Genomic DNA, 27,038 nt, shown 5'->3' on the forward strand with positions numbered 1-27,038 from the left:
GCCCAGGGAATGTGCTTAGGTAAGAGAACATGTAAGGAATGGGTTTTGTATGCCTTTTAAGAATTAGGCTTTGTGCTGAATGTTAAAGTACTTGTTTCAAAGTTTTTGTTTTGTTTTGTTTTGTCTAGTTTAGGCTCCTGGTGGTGAGCTGAGGAGGAGCAAAAGAGGAGAAGCCATTCTTGGGGATTTCCTTGGAGGTTGTAGCTGGTTCTAAAGAGTTCTGGTTGAACTAGATGAGTAACTCGTTCCTATGACTGATGAACTTTGCAGGAGTCCCTTTGGTTGCACATGTAGCTCTCTGGGATTGCTATAAGGTTCCAAGTCATCACAGTTTGAAATAGTGGTTTTCAAAGTTGAGTGGGTATTTGGAAGGTTTATTAGAATACAGATTCCTGGGCTAAGGGCCTACCCCTTGAGTTTCTGATTCTGTAGGCCTTCAGTGGGACCTGATAATTTGCATTTCTGACAAGTTCCCAGATGCTGCTGCTGCCGCTGTTTTGGGAATTATACTTGAGAGCCATTGGCTTAGGCTTAGGTTGATGTTCAAAAACATCAGGTTTTTGAGTTTTGGGGCAAAGAAAGCTATGTAAGCTTAGCTGGGATCTTTTCACAGCTCTTCCAGTGCACAGAGGTGCGCTTCCAGATGTATTAATTAATTCATCCAACAAATAGATGAGTGTCCGCTATGTGCCAGCCACTGTTATAGTTGTTAGGGGATATTCTGAAGAAAGCACACAAAAATCCCTTTGTGGAACTTCAGTGAGCATAGGCTGGGATTTATTTAATATCAGTCCTGCTGCTTACTGATGCTTGCAGATGAGCCTGTTCCTTTTCTTAGCTCCCTTCTACTTATTTTGCTTTCTTTTGGAATCTTTGAATTTAATAATAATGACATCAATATTACTAATCATCACCAGAACTTTTTATTGAGTGTTTGTTCTATGTTAGAAACAGTGTAGTTAAGTGCTTTACATTTATTATCCCATTTAATTTTTAGAACAACCCCGGTGTTCCCATCTTATTTTAAAAGATGAATTTTGAAAGGGTTGGTAACTCACCCAAGATTATATAGCTAGGTGGTTTGTCTTTGCAAGGCCATACTCTTCATTGCCATGCCGTAGTTTAAGGTTTTTAAACTGCAAATTGTGACCAGTAGTGGGGCATGAAGCAAATTTGGTAAGTCTCAGTACTTTGGGGGGAAATTGGAACTGAATAGGAAATATCACATAGGATAAGCAGTGCTTCTTAAGATTTTCATTTTTTTCTGTGTATGTATATGTGTGAATATTGAGTTCAGACTTAAAATATATTTCTTACTTTAGATCACAGTAAAAAAATGTTTACAAACTAATGCTTCATTGGCTGTCAGACCATATGTCATCATTTAAAAAAAAAGATTAGAAAATTTAAGCCTTAGAAAAATAATCTTTCAAAGGCACAGAATAGTCAGCGGCAATATCAAGACAAGATGTTTGAGTTTTTAGCCCCTGGTTCACTGCTTCCTTTCTCACATCATGCTGCTTCCTTAAAAGTGCACTGTATTGCCTGGGAATTGAGTCTTATCTTTTCACGTGATGGAAATATGCCATGGAACCTTTAGAGATGTTGACAAAACCTGAAAAGGGAAGTTGAATGTCTGTCTGTTCTGGGTAGGTAAAAATTCTGCCATGAAACCCCCAAAGCCTGCAGATGAAGATGTAACGTTTCTCCTGTTAGTTCTAGTATACTTGGTAGAATGAGGGTAATGATATTAACTAATAATACCAGGCTCTAAGTGTGTTTCATATGTTAACTTGTATAATTACTAATTATTTTGGCAGGGTGGCCGTGGCTGGGACATGAACTCAGCGGTTTGGAGTGAGAGGGGGCATCCTACCAGCATGAGTTAACACTTCTCTATGCTGTCCCCAGTTCCTCATTTTGTTCTTGTCGAGTTCAGGGCTACTTTCCTTATAGCCTGGCTTACCTAGGCATGGTTTCAGCTAGCTTGCTTGCTTAATTGCTTTCCTTTTCTCCTCCCTCCCTCCCTCCCTTTCTTCCTTCCTTTTCTTCCTTTTCCCTAGACTATATACCTTCATTATGCAGGTAATTTAGGTTCCTAATACTTTCCCCCATACATCAGTACATTGCTGATTTGCATCAGGGACAGGGCTATGGATTGTCAGCATGATCAGATGGTGATATATGTTGGTCTCTCTAGAGAATGCTGCCCCAACAATCATACCAAGGGGCTTACAGTCTCTCCAGGAGTAATAGAAGACACTTGGAAGTAACGTGAGAATGCTTACAAATCCGTCCAGCAAGTGCCCTTTAGTATCATACCAGTGGTCCATAGAAGCTGAAGAAATGCAAAGTCAGGGCCTCATCAGGAGGGAAGCAGGGGTGGAGATTGATGGGGAGGAGAGGCTAATACATTCTTGTTAAAAGAACAACTGTAGAAGTAGATAAGGATGGGATGAAAAGCTTAACTTGAGAATCATAAAATTCAAGTGAGAAGGAGCCTGAAAGGCCTGGAGGTATGAGGTGCTTGGCCTTTGGTCAGATGGCTAGATGAGAGGAAGCAGGCAGGGTACATAGGTTATCATTCTGTGGCCCCTTTCATTCTAAGACATGTTCACCAGTGTTGTCTTCTGAAGCACCTGATCACAGGAAAGAGTGACTGTCACTTACCCTATTGGGAATGAAATAGAAACCAGGTTTATCTGTACATTTTCTCCAATTTCTTTGCATTTTTCCTCAAATGCTATATACCCTCAGGGCTATGTGTGTCCTAGTTTGCGAAATGCAGGAGTAAGGCAAAAACCTCCAAACTTTTAATAAAAAGTTTTTATTATTATATAAAAATATATATAAAATATATATATATAAAAAATCCAAACTATGCCCCAAGAGAAGCAGTTTTTTTGAGCATGGACTCCCTCCTCCCACTAGGTAAATATTTTCAAATTATATACATGTACAGTTATTAAACCATACATGCATATATTAACTCTTAGTAAAGCTTAATTACGTGTTTTTTAGACAGTCTTAAAGTGCTTCTGGTGCCCCATGGAATAGTCTTGCACCCCTCTGCTTCTGGGATACACACATCTCATTTTGTAGACCACTGGTCCAGAAATTGAAGAGTTTAATGTCAAAGATGTTGGTTCTTCCATTAAATAGATTTTTTACTCTCAATATTTTTAATGTCCCTCTATAAAATAGTTTTTGAGTGTAAATTTTTTTTTTTAAGATTTTATTTATTTGACAGACAGAGATCACAAGTAGGCAGAGAGACAGACAGGGAGTTGGGTGGGAAGCAGGCTCCCTGCTGAGCAGGGAGCGGGATGCGGGGCTCTATCCCAGGACCCTGGGATCATGACCTGAGCTGAAGGCAGAGGCTTTAACCCACTGAGCCACCCAAGCGCCCCTGTATTTTTTTTTTTTAAGATTTTATTTATTTATTTGACAGAGAGAGAGAGAGGTTACAACTAGGCAGAGAGGCATGCAGGCAGAGAGAGGGAGGAGGAAGCAGGCTCCCCGCCAAGCAGAGAGCCCAATGCAGGACTTGATCCCGGGACCCTGAGATCATGACCTGAGCGGAAGGCAGAGGCTTAACCCATTGAGCCACCCAGGCGCCCCACTGAATGTAAATTTTGAATTAAAAGGCTATCTCTTTGGGTGATGGACATTAAGGAGGGCATGTGATGTGATGAGCACTGGGTGTTACATGGAACGGATAAATTATTGAACGGTACATCTGAAACTAATGATGTACTGTAAGTTGGCTAATTGAATTGAAAAAAAGGGGGCTGTCCTTCCAGAGTGGATTATGTGAGAATACATGAATTAAGTTGTATCTCTTCTCCTGGAGAAAGAATGCTGGTTTTGATCTAAGGAAAATAAATACACACCTCCCTTTTTTTTTTTTTTTTTCCAATTAAAATTTTTGTTTTTGTTTTTTAAAGTAAACTCTATTCCTGGCATGGGGCTCAAACTCATGACTTGTAGTTGAAAAGTCTTATGCTCCATGGATGGAACCAGCTAGGCACCCCACAACTTTCCCTTTCTTGGTCTGTGTTGGTACAAAACCCTTGTTTGATGTCATTAAGATGGAATTCCCTCCCCACCGTCATAGTGATAAACCTCATACTCCAGATTAGGGCTTAGGAAATGTTTGCTGATTTAAAAAAAAATTCCTTCCATTGTAACTGGAGAGCACACTAGACATGACAGAGCAGTAGAATGGACAGTGTGCTGCACTTTGCTGTGGAGCTGCTGGATGAGTGTATTGGTGCCGTGCAGTGGTTGTTGGTTTGCTGTAGGCCTTCTACAGTGTCACCCAAAGCTGAGCAGGACTTGTAATCAGAAGTAAAGGAAATAAATTAGTTCATTTCATTTCAGAATTTGGAAGCCAAGGACTATGGGGATTAGCTAAGACAAAGATACACTGAGTAAATGCAGTGAAAGATTATTTTGGTAATTAGAAGAAATTCCATTTTTGTAATGAAGTAAAAAGGCCATCATTTGTGGAGAGACTGCAGAGGAAGTTAGAGAGAGGGATCAAACTCATTTTGGCTACACAGGAGAGCAAGATAAACTCAGGGACATGTATTCTATAGATATAGATGTTTCCAAATATTTTTTCAGTTGTGAGGATGCAAATCATTACAATAATAGAGCAGCTTGGTTCATTACTGTTACTGGAAAAACGAGTTAAACCAAGCACATGTCCTACTGAGGGTGAGTCAACAGTGTCATTTTAACATAAGGAGGGACAGTACATTAAGTGAGTTATTCCAAGTCCTGTGGTTTTCCTCCAGCTGAGCAAAGACAGCTCTTGTTTCAGAAGTAGGGTTTATATGCAAAAAAAAGAAGTTGACCATTTCCTTTCTTTCTCAATTATAGCTGATTATCTTTTTGCCCGACATTTTTCAAAAATCCATTTTCTCCTTAGATTTGTATCATTAATTTTCTGAATTTTGATGGAGTATTTATTTATCGGAAGTATATTATTTATTATAGACCAATTGTATTTTAAAGTTTTATTTCAAATTCATCTATCAATTCATGGATGAGGGTTGGTATATGGTGTCAGATATCCTTTAAAAAAAGTAATAAGAGAAACAGAAAAATAATCTATTTTAACATGTCATTATTTTTCTAAGTTTTTTAGTGGTATGGGCATAAAGTAGGATGGCATTTTATGGAACATTATACCAAACTGTAATGATGAAATTTATCCTTTTGACTTTTTGGAAGACAGGAGTCTGGTGTTCTGAGACTTGTGGAAAAATAGTGCTGTGTGCTGTTTGAGGTTTCCTCCAATAGGATCCAGTGTGATTAACGGTATGTGTTTGGATAGTTTATTTGTTGGTTTGGAAAGGTGAGTTTTTGTCTTTTTTTCCCCTCTCAGTTGATTTCCTTTAATTGGGAGAGAAGCAGACCAGATAAAGGAAATATTCTGTCTCTTATGGCATTCTTGGTTTACCTCATTAGTATTACATGCCTTCTCTGACTAGCAGGCCACACTTTTTTTGTTTAGAGGTTCCCTTTTCACTAACTTAATTGTTTTGTTTGGAGGAATTTATTTCCGATCAGTTGAATTATGGGTAGCTTGATCAAATTATGATGGGTTGCCTACTTTTAATAGGGTCACTGTTCTTAAGAGTAAAATCTTGTCAACATAAGGTGTGATCCTTCTTATGACCTGGTTCATAATTTCCTTTTGCTTCTTGATGCTACTGTGGTATCTAATTATAATTTTTCAAGTGAAGAACTCTGTACAGTTGTACCCATTCTTTTACCTCATAGGATAGTTTGTTTTTGTATTTTTCCTGAGAAATAGTACCTAGCAGTATATTGAATCCTAGAGCTGGCAAGTTTTCAAAAGTGAGGTTCTTTTGTTTTGGAGGTAGGAGTGATATTATTGAATGTACTTGTTAGAGCATGTGCATGAAGTGGTTCTGAAATACAGCATTGGTGGCCCCTCTTATCCTAGGAACTTAGCCTTGTTTTGATTTTTGGCAAGCATGTGGCCATTAGCTGGTCTTTGGCATAATTGCTTTTTATGTACATAGCTGGTATATGGGTGCTTATCTGCATGAGAATATTCTGCTATGGAGGTTTACAGGTTTGGTTGGACATCAAGTTTTTCTGACTGCATTTCAGCAGAGGTAGTGAGTGGAAGGAGGCTGGACTGGTAGATAAAAGACTTGTGTTCTGGGGCAGGTTTGGCCATCTTGATTTGAATGATTTGGGGCAAGTTCCTTATTTCTTTGAGTTGCAGTTTCCTCTGTTGTAAATGGTGCTAATACCAATTTGCATGCCTTACAGGGTTGTTGTGGGGATCAAATAAAATCATTTGTATGAAAATGTTTTGTAAACTATGAAGTTATTTTTCTTGTAGCATTGCCTTTGGTCAGACTTCTCAGGGGTGAGAAAAGTGAGAGTTGGGAGCTGAGGTTCTGATTTGTTTGGCCAGTGTTCACATTGGTCTTAGAATACTTGTAGGTTTTGGTGGGGCAACATAGATGGAAATCAGCTAGAATTCACTGCCCGTTTGAAGCTGAGATGTTAATCCTAAATACACGTTGCCAAGTCAATACCAACTCCATCTTTATGCAGAGTGGGTGCTTGTTACTCTCATTGCAGTGGAAGGACACTGACCAGCCAGCTGGCCGAGGATGTGACTGACTACTTTCTGAAGGCACATCATTAGTTACTCTCTGAGGCTAAGATATTGTATTGTAGGAAGGTTGATGATTTGGGGTTATTTTCAGTGGGGTTGGAAGAGCCCATATAGAAACCCACTGTGTGCATATTTATAAACTTGTTCTACTTAACTCAAAAACCAGATCACATGAGGATGAGGATACTTGATTCACTTGACATTTTTAATATGGAACTTAAAGTATTTGAGACTTTCTATGATAACTTCTATTTAGGCTTATAGCCAAAGTGATTACAATGCCTTACTTTTCATATTTTCGATGAGGTAATGTGTGCTTTGGTGGGGAGGAGGAGAAATGTTATTTAATCACCAGCACTACACTAATAACCACGTTAGCTAAATCCTTTGTCCCTTTGCTTGAACTCAGGGTTACTTGCTTTAATACTGGTTTTCCAAAGGACTTAATCCTGTTAATGTGATGAGGTGATGGTGGGAAGGACATTCCCACTGGTCCTGGAGTGGTGTAACTGGTAAAACTCCCTTTCTAAATCCCTCTTGTTCTAAATGAGTATCACTCCCATGTCCCCAAAGTGGAATGACTTTTTACTGAGGAGAGTATTTTAAGAGTGATAAACAAAAGAGATGAAAATATCTGCTCTGCCAGGTCTTTGTGACCTTAGAAATCTAGAATAAACTATCATTTTGCAGATTTTATTTTTGTCTTCTTTTATGGGAAATTAGGAACTTGTTTATGTTCTCTTGGAGGGAGATAGAAAACTGGCCTGATCCTTCAACAGTCTGGCTTTGAAAGCATTTCCCAAACATTTACCATATGCCTAGCATTACATAGCTAGGTTGAATCTAGGTAGAACAGACATGGTATTGGTGTTACTGAGTCCAAAATCTGTCTTTACTGGAACCCGCTTGGACTGCCAGGCAGGAGGAGTTGGCAGCAAGGTAGATGAAATGGGTGGTAGTTTAGGGCATCTGCCTTTTTTTTTTTTTTTTTTTTTTTTAATTCCTCTAGGAATTTATGACTCATTTTTGGGGAGTTGGGGAAGACTGGGCTCAAGAAAGCCAATACCCCTTGGGGCGCCTGGGTGGCTCAGTGGGTTAAAGCCTCTGCCTTTGGCTCAGGTCATGATCCCAGGGTCCTGGGATTGAGCCCCGCATCAGGCTCTCTGCTCAGTGGGGAGCCTGCTTCCTCCTCTCTCTCTGCCTGCCTCTCTGCCTACTTGTGATCTCTGTCTGTCACATAAATAAATAAAATCTTTAAAAAAAAAAAAAAAGAAAGTCAAGACCCCTTGTAGGATCCCCCCCATTTTAATTTAATATATTGAAGTTTAGATTATTTTTGTAGCTCTAGGCCTCTCTAGAACTAAGAAAACCTTCGTCAAAGGCAGCATAAATTTTGGATTTGCCAAATTTGGCATTACTGCAAATGGAGAAACTTAGATTTCCTTCCTGTTTCAAAAAACACAAACATGGAAAGCTCAAACTCTGATATGGTCATGGATGAGCAAGGATGGCTGTGCCTGTTTGCAAACCAGTTTGTGGCTGTCGGTGTGTGGGGCTGTTTATTTGTTTGTTTTAAAATGACTGTTACTACTCCACAGAAATCTGAGTAGTCTTTAGAGGAAAGGAATTTTAAAGAGGACTTGATTAAACATTGAAATTATCAGCTATTCATCAAATATCTTTAAGTGTACGTTATTACTTTTTTCTGTTGACCCTGGGACCCACGTTCTGTTGATGTGAGTTAGCACTGATCTGTGTTTGAAGCAACAAGTGAGAAGAAGGGAGCAACTGAAAACAAAACTAAATAAAAATGAAAGTTTAGAGCTATATTACATGTTTTCTTCCCTCAGTAGTTAATAAAGATTTGATATTTTCCTAGTGTCTACCTTCTATTCCAGGGTTGTTGTCCCAGACATGTTCTCTGGAAATGGGAACAATATGCATTTACCATTTCCAGATTTAGACATTTTCCTCACAATACTTGTTTCTGTGTTTATCCAGAGTATTCTGGGTTATAAGCCAACGGTTTAGGGCCTTTTGAGCTCTTGAGTTTAAATAGTTCTCAGTGGAACATGATAAAAAATAAATTAATTAAAAAAAAAACAGTTCTCAGTGATGTGAGTTTTGTATTGAGTATTTTCTACAGGTGAATAGGGTTTGGTTTTGGCTGAAGGTATAGAACCTCTGTCACCCAGATAATAATACAGAAATAGCCCAAGTGTTAGGACCTTAGTTTCTGTAAGCCCTGTCTTCAGAACAGTTAGATAGAATGGAGTGGTGCTTTATGCTGGACTCAGATTTTTTTGTCATACAATAACATTTTGTGGGGGTCTGGTGACCTGATTCTTGAGACTAGGCTTCATTGCTACAACCATAGTTTTTGAAAAAAAAAAAAAGGACGTGGGGAAGGATACTCATGGAGAAATCTGGGGCTGTTCTCTGGATTTTTCCCCAGTTGGTTTTGGGAAGTCTCCTTGATTTTATTTTTTTATTTATTACTTTTTTAAGATTTGATTTTATTTAAATTCAATTAATTAACATATAGTGTATTTTTAGTTTCAGAGGTAGAGTTCAGTGATACATCAGTTGTGCATAACACCCAGAGCCCATTATATTATATGCCCTCCGTAATTCCTTGATTTTATATAATGTAACAATTTTAGGTTTTTCCATTTTTATTTTTAACATAATTTTGTCCCTTATTCTTTTGGGGGTTTACCTCTAGATAAATAATAAAAATTGTCTACTCCATTTAAAAAGTTTTCTGAACAATTTAAGCTAAAAGAACACTTTGTTTTCTTTGGGTGAGTAGCAAGAAGATTATATATATTTATTAAATTCTTTTCCAGCAAGGGTACTTAAAAGCATGTATTTAAAATTAAGAGCTTTTAAAAAAAATGAAGCTGTACTTAACAAAATTGTCTTTAAAAAGCTTTAAAAAGGGAGCATTTACTAAAAGCACAGGAAATTGGTGACAGAATTTGTTTCTGATAACAGAACAGATATAGATCATAAAGGAGATCATAGAAGGTAGAAGACAATAGAATATCACCTCAGATTGGTGATGTGAGTGGGCCTTTTTTGCCCACTATACATAGAGAATAATTTGACTTCTTCATAGAGAATAATTTAACTTCTAAATCCGATGTAGCTTCTTCCATCTTGGGTTTTGTTATACTGAGATCTTGAACCTTTTAGATGTAAAAGTGTTAAAATTTTTTTTGGTCAGTGTCATTTTTCAAAATATTATATACTTAATAGTGAAGAAGTACATTGGGGCTACTTTGGATCAGATTGGCGCATATTTTTTGATGGATGTGTGTCAGTGAATCTACTCATGGGGAAATGGTACTATATAATGGAAACATATGATCTTAGCTTACCATTCACTTGAAATTTTTATTACTGTGTTTTCTGCATTTGCCATTTAGATATAAATTATTTTGGCTTCTGTTCAACCCATCTAAATCAATTCCTAACCATAATACCACGGCTTAAGATTCATGGGGAAGAGTGGGGGAGTGTATAAATCTTTATGCAAATTTTAAGGCAGGAATTTCCAAATATGTTTCAGTTTTGTGAAGATTAGAAAACTATAGTTCTACTTTCTCAACTTCTCATCCCCATTAAAGGGCAGGAAATTTGCACCATTTTTTCCTTCTTATTTTACTTTTCTAATGCTCATACAAAATGAAATCAGAATTATTAGACACAGTCACATTTGGGTATCACTATGCTTATTAAAATTGAAGCCTTAGAAAATGTGTTTAGACACATAAAGTGGTTGTTGACTTTGTCCATACATTTTTGTGTTAAAGATACTCATTGAATATCTTATGAGTATGGACTATACCTGCTATGATCCAGGTGCTGTGCTAGGTCCTGGGTGTACAAAGATGAGCTAATCATGGTCATCGTCTTTAGAGAATTTGCGCAGAGGTAGGGGAGAGAGATAGGTGAGCCAGTACTTATATTAAATCTGCCTAGGATGTAATGAGAGTAATCCCTAAATGAGGAACACCTAAATCAGACTGGAGGGTATCTAAGGGCTTCTTAAGGAAGGTAATGTTTTATCTATGATTTGAAATGTAGGTAGGAGGTAGGATAAGGAAGAAACGGAGGGAAAGTAGTTTCTAAATAAAAGAATGTCATATATGTAGAGATGATTATTGACAGGTTTGCCACGTCTGATTGATTGATTTTTGAAGAATTTATTTATTTGAGAGAGAGAGAGCTTGAGAGGGGGAAGATCAGAGGGAGAAGTAGACTCCCTGCTGAGCAGGGAGCCAGATGTGAGACTCAGTCCCAGGACTCAGGGAGCCAAAGGCAGTCACTTAACCAACTGAGCCACCCAGGTGCCCACCACATCCGATTTGTAATAAGTATGTTTTTATAACTTTTCATTTTATTTAAGTCAAAATTTTTCTGCAGTCTGTAAGACAGAAAAATGAAGGAAATAACACAGTGTATAGTATATGTCAGTAGAGCACAGCAAATATTGGTGAATTTTGCTCTTTGTAATAAATAAATCCAGTAGTATAAAATAGAAAATTGGAATTTTTTAAATCAAAGATTATTACAGACTCATTAACTCACTAGGACAAATATCTTTATAAAACAAAAATTCTAGTAATGTCAAAACACCCTTATGTTATATATAACTTCATTTTTTGTTGCTTATATTTTCTTTCGTCAAGGTATACCTGTTTTTGAAAAGTAGTAATACTATGAACTCTGTAGCCTAAGCCTTAATCTCTGTGGGTCTGATAACAGCATCTCTTAAGTAGAACACATTTTCTATTAAATGATGTCTGTAAAGGACAAGAAATCCTTGTAACGCTTTCAGGAAAGTAAAATTGGTATCTCCCTTGTTGCATTTATTTGCTTTTTTTTTTTTATGGGCATTTATTTGCTTTTTAATCAAGACGAATTTCAAGGAGGAAGACAGATGTTTCTCTACTTTGTTTTTATTTAAATATACCACTTGGGATTTGAAGCTTCTGCACTTCTGTTTGTTTGGATTTTTTTTGTTTTATGGCTTGATTCCAAAAAATGGAATAAAAAATTTAGTGGAAGTTTGTTGTTTGAAATTACAGGGTGCTATGAGAATTATTGCAAATCCCTGATGTCTCTCTGCCCTCAATTTTCTTACTTTTGGTAATAATGCAAGCAGTCATTTTAGAAAACTTTGCTTTGTTCATTTTACTGAGCCTCTTCCAGACACCATGTGCCTGAAGCAACAGCAGCCAGCTGTAGCCAAGGTCCTAGGGCGTAACTCAGACTTCTTCTCTCTCAAATGCTGCTACTCAAAATTTGCATAAACGTTGAAGAGAAAATTAAAAGGGCCCTGTATGCCAGCTCTTCATATATTTTAGGAACCCCACCCATTGAAGATATTAAAATGTCTTTTGAGTGAGCAGTGCATATGAACACAGATATCACACTGCAGACCAACAGAACAGGATATGGGGGAAAAATCATGTGAGATAGACAACAGACAGAGGCTTATTTGAAGAGGCTACAAAGCAACAAGTAATGCCACTTTACACTGATTACATGTTAGTGCAACAAGTGAAACACATTGAAGACTGCTCAGATTACAGCTGGCTGGGGTGCAGACTTAATTACTCATGTTAGAGATTTCTAAAACAAAGGGAGGCATTTAAACCAATGATATGTAGCTGGCATGATACTGAAAAGCCCTGGAAAACGTAGGCAAATGCCTTGACGAAATTTTAAGGAAGATTCCATCCTGTCAGGATATTGGGCCAGTTCCTAAATGGCTAATTCCTGAGGCACTAGCACTGGTTAAAATCAATGACAGCTTATTCTATTGTTTGCAGTATTTATAGACAAATGAGGCCAATAAACTTGAGTAAATACCGGGACCTTGTCTATACTGAGCTACACAGTGCTAAACACAAGGGTTTGGGTTGTATTTCTTAGAGGTTTTTTCTGGAGTGGTCCTGAAATGGACATTTAGAGGGTTTGCTAAAGGTATTTAATAAAAACAGTTTTATTTTGTCTGTATTTGTCTTGGATTCATTTGGGTAAATCACGTTCTCTTTGCCCCTGCCCCTAACTTCCCTCCATTACACTGTATGGACTGTAAGGATAGGAATTGTTTTACTTCTGTTTGATTTCCATTCAATGCCTAGTAGAGGGCCATGCTCACTGTAAGTTCTTCAACGAATATAGAATCATATTAAATTGAAAGACATTTTTGCTCATATGTAGTATTTATTTTACCTTTACTATGTCACTTCTCCTAATTCCTGCAGTGCTACACCTTTTTTTTAAAGGCAGTGACCGCTGTTTTATTATTATTATTTAAAAAAATTTTTTGATAGTAGTAGTAGTTCAGTATTTCTTTTATTAGACTATTAGTGATGGCAACCGGGAAGACTTTATTCCACTTACTGATAGTACATCTTAAATTGCCTAGGGCTCTTCTATTTTCCCAGATTTGTCTGCTCAAACTGGGTTTGTTTGATTTAACAAGTTTCCCTAAAGGCATCATTTATCATGCATTCACTTACCAAGAATTTAAGTACCTACTGTGTGAGCTAGGCTTTTTGAGCTCTTACTGTGAATCAGGCATTTGAGGTTGTTTAAATGTATTGATTCAGTTAGTTCTTACCAGGGCTCTAAGAGATGATTTTACAGGTGAAGAGACTAAAACAGAAAGAGGATACAGATATACATAATAAATGGCGGAGCTAGAATCCAAACTCAGAGCCTGGCGTTGGTGGTATAGTGGTTAGCCTAGCTGCCTTCCAAACTCAGATCCTGATTTTAGCATCTGTGCATGAAACAATATTGCCTCAAATATACAGAAAATAAGTATTTTCTATTGTCTAGGAACTTAAACATGGAAGAATCGAGAAAGAAGACAACATAGAATTAAGTGCTGAACTGTGAGTGAGTTATGAGTGTTTTAAGAGTCAGGGGCCCTGAGGGTGAAGTGGAAGGTGGGCTGGGCCTTGGCAGAATGAAAAGAGTGTCCTTGATGGTGGAGGGAAAGTGGCAGCTAAGGAAGCTGAGATGTGGGTAGACATGGACCTGAGTGCAGTGGTGATCCATTCTAACAAGAGACTGCATTTATTATGGTGGGAGGGTCCCAGGAGGGTAAGGTGGACTGTGTTCTTGAGGGCGAACCTGAGGGTTTAGACTGGAAGAAGTAAGAAACGGCTTGTTCCTGGAAGAAGTACCATCCGTGCCATTGTGTGAAGGTACTGCATAGACCTCTCAGCTGGTTCTTCTGAAGCCAAACAGAGTAAGTTCTGAGAATTAAGAACTGAAAGCCAATGCAGATTAGAGAGTGCTGTACCAACACTTTGTAAGTGGGGCTTCTCGGAGGTTGGATGAGATTAGAATAAAAGCTTTACCACTTTTGGGGAGCTGAGAAAATAGATGTCTTCAACTTAGTCTAAGAAGGGATGACTTGAATAAGCTTATATAAAAAGAATAAAAGTCTTCACTTACTGGAGCATTTTACAGTTGTGACTGTTTTCTATCTTTCATTTTTTTGCTTTCAAAGATTTATTCATTTCAGTGAGAGAGAGAGCAAGCGCAGCAGGGAAGAGCAGAGGGAGAGGGAGAAAGAATCTTAAGCAGGTTCTGTGCTGAGTGTGGAGCCTGATGTGGAGCTTGATCTCAAGACCCTGTGATCGAACTTGAGCTGAGCCCAAGAGTCAAATTCTGCACTGACTGTACCACCCAGGGGCCCCTACAATTGTGACTGTTTCCAAACACAAATCTAATTGTGTCATTTTCCTTGCTTAAAGCTGAGCAGTATTTACCTTCACGCTTAGACCGGAAGCCAGGGTCTAAGCCCTGCCTTCCTCCTTTTACTCCCCCTCCTTGCTGAGTAGTCCCCAACTACATGAACTTAGAATATCAGTCTCATTCCCATCTCAAGGCCTTGATACTTGCTCTTTCTTCAGTTTGGGATTGCTCTTTCCCACATCTTCATGATTCTTGTTCATTAAAATCTTAGCTCAAAGATACCTTCTGAGAGAGGCCTTTCCTAGTTGTCCTATCTAAAGGTGGTCCCTGTAACTCCAGCCTTTGTGATTACTCTGCCTCCTATATCTGGGTTCTGTTTCCAACAGAATCTATCACTTACCCTTCTTTAAAATGATGTTATTTATTCATATATTATCTATCTTTCTCTAATAGAAAGAAGGTTCATGGGGACAGAGACTTTATTCTGATAACTCTGGAATCCCTGACATTAGGGCCTCTACCTCATGGAGTAGGTGCTTTATAAGTGTGTTCTGAATATTAGAAGGTTAGCCTCCAAAACACTGGACAGAAAATGTGTGAAAATTAGAAATTGGTCTCTAAATTTTGTGTCACTTTTCCAGGTTGATGGAGTAATAAAATTGAAATCTCCTGCTTTGCTTTGTTTTTGCCCCTTTTTTGGGGAGGGGGGAGCATGCACACAGACACAGACACACACACACACACACACACAGTATATGAAATTGATTCTAGTCAACGGTATTTATTGAGTGCTCACTATGGCTTAAGGTGAAAATTTGGGAAAAAGTCACTTTTTTTGTGAGTGACTCATTTCTCTGAGTCTACTAAAACAGTTAAGCATCTCTTCTCTAAATGGGGTATGATTGAGCATTTCGTTTTTTACTCTAAAAATATAAAGGGGTGCTTTCAATTTCACTGTTAAATTCAAGTGTTTTACACTGGAAAAAGAGCACATTGAATTTTAAAATGAGATTCTTTTCTGGTTTCACTGCAATTTTTTTAAGTTATCAAAGTTTTAATTTCTCTTTGAATGGCAGATAATTACAGTATTCATTTAGAAATACCCCTGAGCAAAGTCATGAGTCTCAGATTTTACTTTATTTTCCTTTTGTTTATTCAGGGAATAAATTACTGTCTAGATTACCCTAAACCTCCAGTGGATTCTATAGTCTTAGGGGATTCCATAACTTGGGCACTCATGCCTTAGTTGTTCTCAAAGTATGTTTCCTCAGACTTCTGGCATCAGCATCACCTGGGAACTTGTTAGGAATGCAAATGCCCAGGGCCCCTGTAGACCTCCTCAATCAGAAACTGTGGGGGTGGTGTCTGGCAAGCCCTGTAGTTGATTCTGATACACATTTTGAGCACCATGGCTTAGTAAATGTTAAAGGGTCAAGGTAGCGTGATCCTACAGATTAGCCAAATGGCATTAATTATTAGCCCTGTAAGCCCACCTCCTTTTTGGTCACTGAATTTGATTGGTTCACTAAGGCTCGGCTGTAAACTTACTTGCTTGATGGATTGCCACATATTGACTTTGGGTTGTTTGTATTTCTCTGAACCTGTCACTGTAATGATTTGCCAGGACACTTAATAGGAACAGGCTGTAATTTTTTTGCACCCATGGCTTTCTGAGTCATGGGTGGCTAGGCCCTTAATGTCCTTCTGCATATATTTCTCCAGGTACCAGGCATGCCATTCACATACTTTTAATGAGGGAGGTGTCACTGTTGGATCACAGAAGACCTTCACGAACATTTAGTTCACCCAAGTTTAGTTTACCGATAGGGAAATTGAGCCCCCATGAGGTTGTGCTTTACTTGAAGTAGTACAGCTAGTTAGTGGTAGAGACAGGATTTCAGGTTTCTGGATTCTCCTGAGCCAGGATTCCTGCAGGGGGAGGACAAAGCTGCAGCTTAGCTTGCTCTGTGCCTGCAGGACATTCCTTTCCTACTGACAGGTTTTCTTTTTTATTTAAAGAGAAAAAGCAAATAGAAAAAAGTCAGGAAGTTCTCATTGAAACTAATAAAAGTGTCTAAAGAGAATGAAAAAAGCAGTTTGAGAACTTTGGTATGGAGGAAATAACCTGACATTAACTGTTTTAATTATAGTTGTTGCATTGGCCTTATCAGTGTGGGAAGAGAGAGCATTTGAGCCCTACAGGGAAGTGGGATATGGACAACAAGATGACCCTCTTCCTGAATCTGCCTGTTCAGATTGAAGCTTAGTGACTGTATGATCCCAGCAACTGTCAGAGATGGGGCTGGACTTGGGAAGAGACCTGGGTCTCAGGCCTAACACGCCACAGCTAGTGGTGGGATGTTCCATGAGGAGGTCACCTAACCTCCTTAGCCCTCACTTTCTAGGAAATGGGTGTAACAATACCTATCCTGCCCATCTGAGAAGAAAAATGTCAGATAGTGGGAAGCAATGTATCACTGTAGTTAGGACCATAGACTTCCCAGGTTCCAGACTTGCTAAGGTTCAAATTCTGGCTCTTTTGGCAGTAGCAGGTCACTTCACCTTTTTGTAGAACACATTTAATGAAATTAACTGCTTCACAGTGTTGTAGGGAACATTGAATTAGTTAGTCTATGTGAAGTGCATAAAATAGTATCTGGGATTGAGTAATAGCAATGTCTTAGCTGCTGTGGTTATGACTATTTTAAAAACATTATTTTAAGAGATGAGATTTCTATAAACATGTTCTCAAATGCTTCTATCACTTGGTAATGGTACTGAGCAAATAGAGGGTTCTTATGCAGTAATTTTTTTCTTTAAAGGAAATCCCTTTATTTTTAAAAAGATTTTATTTATTTATTTGAGAGTGAGTGAGAGAACACACGCACATGCTCATGAAAGGGAGCATAAGCAGGGGGAAGAGCAGAAGGAGAGGAAGAAACAGACTTTCCACTGAACAGGGAGCCCGATGTGGGACTTGATCCCAGGTCCCTGGGATCATGACCTGACCCGAAGGCTGATGCTTAACTGAGCCACCCAGGCACCCATCTTACGCAGTAAATGTTAATGGAGGAGTTGCTCTAGCATCCAGTTTGTGCCTGGGCCCCCCTGTGAAAAGAAGCTGATTTTGATACCCTAAAATGTCAGGCCTAGAGCCTGTGATATTGAGCAGTTTATTCATAAAGTGGTATGACTAGAGAAAACTCAAAGGTGGAAACTTCTCAGTTTTGCTTTCAGGTATTTGTATACAAACTGTCTAGCAGATGGACATCTTGAGATCTTACAGAAAAAGTGAATTGACTTTAATTTTGGTTTTTGTTGTTTGACTAGGTTTCTTTCAGTCTTGCCTTTCCAACTGTTATTAGGATTCCTGATAAGGATTTTGATGATGAAAATGCTAACTCTAAAAGCTAAATAATCAAGTTACCTAGCAAGTGAGTGGTAGGCTTTAGGAGCCTTTCTCCTCTTGGGGCCGAAATCAATGACAATTTCTACTGTTGCTATTTATTTCTGAGTAGCCTGTTTTTGGGAGAGATTGTGGTAGTGAGGTACCTTGTAAGAGGACTGGAGTTTAAGAATTTGAGAGTTATTGTTTTGTCTGCGTATATAAAATTAACTTTTTATTTTCTTTACTTTGACCCCCCTACCTACAATATGTATTTGTGATCTACTCCCCCATCTTTGTGTGAGTCCCTTAAGGCTAGAGATTATATTGTATTCATTTCTTATGTATTACATTTCCTCTTTTCCTCTGGATACTAATGTTGTGCCTAGTATATGCTAGGCTCTCAATTACAGTTTGTTCAATGAATGTTGTTGATGTTTCTGAATAGTTATTAAAGTGGCCAGTTCTGAAACCTCACTTGAAGGCTTACGTAATTCATTAGTATCGTGGTGACCTAGTATTTACCCAAGTCTTCCTAAATATTCATTGATGAATCCTTACATTGCTTATCTGAAGTATTCAAATTTCAAGACGCTTGTGCATGTCATGGATGTTAAGAGCTTTACTTTTCTTTAGTATCATTGGGAGATAGGGATGCAACAGCCAGGAAGATAGAGGCACAGAGAATTAAGAGCATCATTAAATACTGTAAAGTAGTTATTGTAGGCAGAGACTCCTAGGATGAGCTTCCATGCTTCCATGGCCCCAGGAGCCAAAGGACAAATACAAAACAAAACAAACAAACAAAAAACCTGATGAAAGCTCTAAAGGGAAACCCAGATCAGGTTGGATATGGGAACAAATATTGACCTGGATTGGGTAAAATTTCTTTGCTGTCTGAGGGTTATGATTAGTGACTTATTTCTAATGTGCATTTGTTTTTATCTTTAGCATTGCAGTGTCGGGATGGCTATGAGCCCTGTGTAAATGAAGGAGTGTGTGTTACCTACCACAATGGCACAGGATATTGCAAGTAAGTTTTTCTCTCTCTTTTTTTTTCGTTTCCTTTTCATATGTTTTATTTTTCCTCAGTATAACCCTGGACAAGATTTGGTTCTACTAATTCTATTTTCAATACTTCTGTGAAATGTTACTGGTTCTCTTACTTTTCTGATGTAGTCTTTGTGAAGGATGAGGATGGAACGATGTAGATGTCAGATAAATGGTTAACAAGAACTTCTTCCTATCTTATCACTATCTTTTTCATTATGAAAAAGACTTTTCAGTGAGTGGCTAGTTAATGTATATTGAATACATTCTTAAGATCACTCCTCAACATGTTAGTTATGATCTTGTTTTTAAGTCAAACCACAATAGATACTAACTTTAATTCTGCCTAGTGTAAGCGAGTATTACATGAAACTATTTTTCTGGTGTAAAAAAGTCCAGCTCCTAAAAAGAAACCGTGAGAAAGATGTATATACACCAGTAGGGATGGGATGGGGAGCAGGTACTGTGGAGAAGGTCATTTTATGGGCTTATCAGAATAAGGGTATGGAACAGGACCAGGCAGTAGAGGCTAGTTCTCAAGAGCAGTTTTTCTTTTTCTCCCACACCTAGTTTAGCTATACTTTTTGTTTCTTTGAGGAGGCCTGTGAGATTATCTCAGAAATAGCTCTTCTTTGTGTCCTACAGACTGTATTTTTTTCCCTCCTGGCTCTGGCTCAGTTGAAATTTTATTTTTTTAGAGATTTCATTTCTTTATTTGTCAGATGGAGAGCGCCAGTGCACAAGCAGAGGGAGCAGCAAGTAGAAGGAGAAGCAGTCTCCCTGTTGAGCAGGGAGCACAATGCAGGACTAGATCCCAGGATGCTGGGATCATGACCTGAGACAAATCCAGACACTTAACGAACTCAGCCACTCAGCCGTCCTTCAATTGAAAATTTTTGACAGGAACATGTATTCATTGTATTTAGATAATGTGAAATAAGATTGATAACGTAATTTTTCTTTAACACTTGCATGGGGTACCCTTGTCCTCTGCTTCAGTAGCAGTACTTGCTTGATAAGCATTTTAAATTAGTTTATCCAACATGTTTTTATTTCTTTTCTGGATATTTAATTGAATAACATAAATATGATTGGTTCCAGTCAAGTCCATTCTGACACCAGGATCTAATTTCCCCCTTTTTAAAAAATATTTATTTATTTATTTGTGAGAGTGGGGGCGGGGAGGGAGAGAGTGTGTGTGAGTGCACACTAGCAGGGGGAACAACAGGCAGATGGAGAAACAGATTCCTCACTGAGCAGGACCCTGAGATCTTGACCTGACCTGAAGGCAGATGCTTAACTGACTGAGCCACCCAGGCATCCCAGGATCTAAGTTCCTTAATGCCATCGGTGAGGATTTTTATAAGTGAGGGAAGAGGCTCTTGAGCAGAGTGACAATACTTTAAACTATGATGACAGTAAAGTTGTTTTTTTAATTTAAGATTTTATTTATTTATCTGAGAGAGAGAATGAGAGAGCATGAGCAGAGGGAGCAGCAGGCAGAAGCAAAGGGAGAAGCACGAGCAGGGAGCTTGGCACGGGGACACAGGGGAGGCAATGGACATGGGGGACGCAATGTGGAGCTTGATCCCAGGAACCTGATGATGGTAAAGTTTAACCGTACGTTGCTTGCATTGGAATAAAGGTAATACTGGGAATGAATTTTTTTTTTTTTTTTTTAACTGATAATGAGCTGCTCACATAGTTTTTCTAGCTGGAAAACAAAAAACAAAAACATGATGTAGTCTTCATTCAGAATGGTAACGTAGTTGGAGATAATAAAGGGGAGGAACTTTTGTTTTAATGCCTTAGAACTTGCTACCAAAATCTTCAGTCCCTTTTTGGCACCCAGTGTCATAGTTACTTGTTTTATTCTGCTATCCAGCTCTCTTGTGGTAGTTAACCCATTAAATTATGATTATTTGTGGATGTATTTGTTTCTCCTACTGGATTTCGAGGTCCTTGTCCTATGTATTTTTGTATAGTTAGTGCCTAATATAGTGCCCAATATGTAGCTAGAGCTTAACAGTGTGCTTCTTGAACCAAAAGGTGCTCAATAGAGTTCATCATTCACATGTTCTTTTAATCTGTGTCTTAAATAAGAAGATACTGTCCTCTCCTCTGAGAATTTTATTTGCTTCCCATAGCCTTTAGTATGGTGGTACTATATGGAGAGATACTTTAGTTCTATCTGAACATAATTCAATGTGGTGACTTATGTAGGGGAATTTCAAATAGGTTCTAAGTGTTGGCCTATGTATTTGTGGTCTGCTGTAAGAAGAGAAACTAGTCTCTGAGCATTTACTAGGAGAGGACACTAAGGGTCACTTTTGGGCAAAAGGAGTTTTGTGGACCATTAGTCTCAAATTCTCCAAAGTGAGAGAGACAGAGTTGCCCTTGGTCTCTGGAAGAAGCACTGCTAGGGAACAGGGAACACACTTTGGTTAACAAAAATGGAGCTGCCCAAAATCTGTCTGTGGATGCTTGTTATTGTTGATGGGATAGGTTGCTTATGGATATAGTTCTGGGTGAGTCCCTCAGATGTCCTCCAGCCCTGTGTGAGGGAAACAGCCCCTGAGAAGGAAGAGTAAGGAAAAAAAATGGGCCAGACTGTCCTTTTGGGAGACCAATATGAGCAAGAAAACTTGTAAAAAGAGAATATTTTTCTACATTGGTAAAAGCAACATTAGTGTCAACAAAAAGTGGATACAGGAAAAGCACTAACAATATCAAGGAGGCCAACTCAGTCATCCTGACAATGCCATAGGATATTGAGCAAAATTTTAAGCAAAAATAACATCTACTTAGAGAACTTTCAGTGTATCTTCACCAACTTTGCTTTTTTCCGTAGGGAAAGAAGGTAATCCAGCTTGTTCAGTAAATATTATTTTTATATATTTTTATATTATTTTAATGGTAAATGGATATTAGAACATAAGTTCTATAAAAATTACATTAGACATGCAGGGTATATGATTATCTTTTTGTTCATGAGATTGCTTAATGGATTAGGAAAAGAAAGTTGAAGCCAAATTCTTTTTTACAGGGCGTGGGAGGGTGGGAATTAATGGAAAATGTTTTTAGAGTAGAAGGTATCTGACTGTTTAAAGAGCATAATGCTACTGATTCAGCTAAAATATAATAGTTGTTTATAGAAATTATAGAAATCCTTGATAAGATCACATTGACAGATGAGGATAAGTACTTTAAATGGTTAGTTTTGTATACAGCTCAGCGGTTTTTTCTGTTAGGAGCCTAAGTATTCTATCAGTCTGTGATTAGATTGGGATGCCAGGCAAGGAGAACCTGTATAATCTTGCATAAAACTCAATTATTGCTCCTAAATAGTTGTTGTCGGATCTTAATAAAGCCCTCTCACTACAGAGAGATAAGACATTTTATTCCCTCCCTTGTCCTACTGGGAGGTGTAAATATATAATTAAGTTTGGCTGTCATTAATCACTTTCAAGTTGTTTGTCTCAGGCTTTCAGAGATAAACCATTCCAAATCCCGATTTGATTGAAAATCATGGGTCACTCAAGTTCACTAGAATGTTGGGGAAGGGTAAGTTTTTGATTTGTAAAGCTCACAATATATGCATTTTTAAGGACATATTTATCATAGTTATGTAAGTCCTATCTGTCAGTTCTTAACATCTGGGCTGTTTTGGGGTATGTTTGTATTAACAGCTCTTTCTGTTGACTCTGGGTATAGTTTCTCTTTACTTCTCATTTATGGTAGTTTTTGTTATTTACTGGACATTGTGAGTGATGCATTTTAGTGTTTACCTTCCGCTAAAGAATGGTGAGTTTTGTTCTAACAGGCCGTTACATCACTGGAAGATCACCTTGATCCTATGAAGGCTTCATTTTAGGCTTTGCTTTGGCAGGTCTGTTTTGCCTTTAGTCTGACTTTAGTATTTAGTATTTGCCTTTAGTATTTGCCTTTAGTATTTAAGTCTTAGTCCTGTGATGTGGTCCTTACTCTCAAGGTATAACCCCTTGGGGGATTAGTGGGAAGTGTGAGGTGCTTGTCAAGCCCAGTGTTCCCCAAACTCTTCTAATTTAGTAGGACTTGAATTCAAGCTTCTAACTCCCCAGGACCATGCTCAGTTTTTCAGCCTTCCAGTTCCAACTCTTGCTTTCCTTTGGGTTCCTAAATACCTTGTTCATGCACAGCCAGGAATCATTCAAGGATTTTAGGGGAGTTATATACATATTTTAGGGCTACTTGCTCTGTGGCTCTGTTTTTTCCAGGGGGGTTTCTCCTCCTCCAAATTCTAGCTGCTTTGACTCCTCAGCTTAGTAAGACTCCCATTTTCTGCTTGTATTCTGTTCCTCAGTGCTACAAGGACTGAGGACTACCTTCAGGGAAAAAACTTTGTAAATGTACGTTTTATGTGGTTTGGTTTTCTTTTGTTGAGGCTCATATCCCAGTTTCTGCTTGCTTTTGATTACTCTTCAGTACCTGTAATCTTTGTCTACAGTGTCTAATTATTGTAAGCAAGAGAGTTGATCTAATTACTCTGCCATTATTTTTAATGATAAAAGTTATCATTAGAAAGGACTCTTTCCAAAAAATTCTACATGCTGCTTAGGTAATTAGCACAGTGTTTATTGAACACTGGAAAGTCACCATGAGTTACTTAGGTTCTTGTGGATGGGTGATTGTGTTTGAGAATCTCTACTTTTTGCCAAAGTATCTAAATAGAAACTACATTTTAAAGTAATCACTATCAAAATAAATTATTTTTACTTTACATTATCAGAGTAAACAAAGTAAATCATTATAAATATAAAATGTTATAAAGTATAACTTTGTTTCACAATTAACATAGAATTTGTCTACTAGCTGTAAGAAATAGTAAACATTAACAACTAAACTTTCCTTGCCAGGATTAGGAGTAATATTGGTGGTCCAGGCCTCCTAAAGCCTTTCAAGAAAACTAGGGCACCTGGGTGGCTCAGTGGGTTAAAGCCTCTGCCTTCGGCTCAGGTCATGATCCCAGGGTCCTGGGATCGAGCCCCGCATCGGGCTCTCTGCTCCACGGGGAGCCTGCTTCCTCCTCCTCTCTCTCTCTGCCTGCCTCTCTACCTGCTTGTGATCTCTGTCTGTCAAATAAATAAATAAAATCTTTAAAAAAAAAAAAAAAAAAAGAAAACTAGAGCTATTGCCTTCTTTGTCCTCTTGGTATGTTTCTTTGTAGTCAGGAGAGAATAGAGACACTTGGAATCTTCCAGAGCCTGACTTAGAATAGAGAAGGCTCTATCAATATTTTTGTTGTGGTGGTGTTCTCCTAGAAAGGCATTTTCAAAAGTCATGGCTGACTCAGCATCTTCCCTTTTACTCACCTTGTTAGTGCATTCAGTGCTGTTCGGGAAAATACCAGATCAAAGAGGTACACTGGGCAAAATGTCAGCTCTTAAATCACTTTCTCTTTCTTCTGTGCTGAAACTGGTTCCCCCAAGAAGAGTTCTTCAAGTAGTGTGCCCTATTCAGGAGAACATTGTATATAGAGTTTTTCTGGGAGATGCTAGCAGAAGCCTGGCCACTTTCTCATAGTTCTTTTATCTTTACCATAAAATGAAGAATACTGTCTTCTGCTCACTAAATAGCTTTCACAGAGTAATTTTTTATTTTAATGTGGTACTTAAGCTATTAATTCAGAAATTATTTTATGCCCTTTATGTATACCACATATGACAGATAACTGCAGTCTGTGTTAGTACTTGCAAATAATTGATCGTGTTATCACATTATTTCACACTCTGTGAAGTCATAAAATAATTATCGATTCGTTCACCTGGACTTTTTTTTTTAAGATTTTATTGATTTATTTGACAGAGAGGGAGAGATCACAAGTAGGAAGAGAGGCAGGCAGAGAGAGAGAGGAGGAAGCAGGCTCTCCACTGAGCAGAGAGCCCAATGTGGGGCCTGATCCCAGGACTCTGGGATCATGACCAGAGCCGAAGGCAGAGGCTTAACCCACTGAGCCACCCAGGCGCCCCATCACCTGGACTTTTTATTATATGTGCTGCCGAATCGAGCACTCACCTGGACTTTTTAAAGAGGTTCAGAATGAGTCTTACTAGACTAATGCAAAGTGAATTGTGAAGTGACTGTAATGTAGAGCAGAAACTGTTGGTGACTGGTAGGGCTGGGACCTGGGTGAGGTGAGTGAGGCTTTTCATCTCAGGTGTAAAATTTTAGAGGGTGTCAGAAAACCCAGTTACCAAGGTAAATAATATTTTTAAGGGTCTCATGCTCTCATCTACTGACTGAACTAGCCGGGAAGTTATAGTTTAGTGCAGTAGTTCAGAATATCAAAATTAATGCAAAAAAACTGTGATAAAAATATCCAAATTTTAGATAAAGAGATTCAGTATTACTGACTTTTCCTTTGCCTCAGACTTCAGTGTGGTTCACTGTGGTACTGCTTTGTGGATTAAGGCGTCTGAAAGAGCCCTGCCTGTAACATGGAGAGGACATAGGTTTTTATGCCAGGTGGACTAGAGTTTGAACCCTAATTCTTGTTAGCAATCAGACCTTTGGCAAGTTAAAAAATATTATGCTAGCTAGTGTTTATTGAGCACTTATTATATGCCAGGCTCTGTGCTTAATTAACCTTTTTATATATTCCTGTTTTACTGATGAGTATATATAGAAACTCAAAGAAGTTAAATAATTTTCCCAAAATCACATAGTTTTATTTTTTTGAAGGTTTTTTTTTTTTTTAAAGATTATTTATTTATTTGACAGACAGAGACCACAAGTAGGCAGAGAGGCAGGCAGAGAGAGAGAGAAGGAAGCTGGCTTCCCGCTGAGCAGAGAGCCCTATGTGGGGCTCTATCCCATGATCCTGGGATTGGGACCTGAGCCAAAGGCAGAGACTTTAACCCACTGAGCCACCCAGCTGCCCCACATACTTTTATTTTTTTTGAAGGTTTTTTTTTTTTAAGTTAACATACAGTGTTATATTCACTTCAGGTGTACAATATAGTGATTCAACACTTTCATATGTCAGTCATGACAGGTACACTTCTTAATCCCCTTTATCTATTGAACCAATCTCCCCTCTGGTAACCATCAGACTGTTCTCTACAATTAAATGTCTGTTTCTTTAAAAAAAAAAAAACAATAGAAGAAGGCTATTTCTTGATTTCTCTTTTTTCCTTTGCTCATTTGTTTTTTTCTTAAGTTCCACGTATGAGTAAAATTATATGGTAGTTATCTTTCTCTGACTGACTTATTTCACTTTGCATTATATTCTCTGGCTTCATCCAAGTCATTGCAAGTGGCAAAATTTCCTTCTTTCTTATAGCTGAATAATATTCCATTGTATATAATACCACACCTTTATCCATTCATCAGTTGATGGGACACTTGGGCTGCTTCCATATCTTGGCTATTGTAATTAATGCTGTTATAAACATAGAGGTGCATGTATCCTTTGAATTAGTGTTTTTGAGTTCTTTGGATAAATACCCAAGAGTGCGATTGCTGGATCATAAAGTAGTTCTATTTTTAACTTTTTGAGGAACCTCCATATTGTTTTCCACAGTGGCTGCACCAGTTTGCATTCCCACCAATAGTGCAAGAGGATTCCCTTTTCGCCACATTCTTACAACACCTGTTGTTTCTTGTGTTGATTTTAGCCATTCTGACAGGTGTGAGATAATATCTCATAGTAGCTTTGATTTGCATTTTCCTGATGGTGGTGATAATGAACATCTTTTCACGTGTCTGTTGGCCATCTGTATGTCTTCTTTGGAGAAATATCTTTTCATTTCTCTATATTTTAATGGATTATTTGATTTTGGGTGTTGAGTTTTTTTTTTTCTAAGATTTTATTTATTTATTTGACAGATAGCACATGTAGGCAGAGCAGCAGGCAGAGGGAGAGGGAGAAACAGGGTCTCTGCTGAGCAGTGAGGCTGACGAAGGGCTTGATTCCAGGACCCTGGGATCATGATCTGAGCTGAAGGCAGCTGGCCAATCAACTGAGCCACCCAGGCACCCCAGGTGTTGAGTTTTATAAGTTCTTTATGTATTTCGGATACTAAGCTTTTTGAATACGTTATTTGCAAACATCTTCTCCCATTTTGTAGCTTGCTTTTAGCTTTGTTGATTTTTTTTCTTCCGTGTGCAGAAGATTTTTATTTGATACAGTCCCAGTATTTATTTTTGCTTTTGTTTCTCTTGTCT

At 38.2% G+C, this 27,038-nt stretch overlaps 1 protein-coding gene across 4 annotated transcripts in view; it reads left to right on the forward strand.

Annotated features, from left to right (window-relative positions):
* The window catches only part of NOTCH2 (notch receptor 2), a 169,941-nt gene that overhangs the window by 20,699 nt on the left and 122,204 nt on the right, over window positions 1-27,038 (forward strand). For all 4 annotated transcript variants that reach the window (XM_046005562.1, XM_046005571.1, XM_046005580.1 and 1 more), the window contains exon 2: window positions 18,735-18,816. In XM_046005562.1, the coding sequence (XP_045861518.1) occupies window positions 18,735-18,816 (82 nt within the window). The remainder of the gene's footprint in view (window positions 1-18,734; window positions 18,817-27,038) is intronic.

This window comes from Meles meles, chromosome 1 (genome assembly GCF_922984935.1).
Source record: "Meles meles chromosome 1, mMelMel3.1 paternal haplotype, whole genome shotgun sequence".
NCBI classification, from domain to species: Eukaryota; Metazoa; Chordata; class Mammalia; order Carnivora; family Mustelidae; genus Meles; species Meles meles.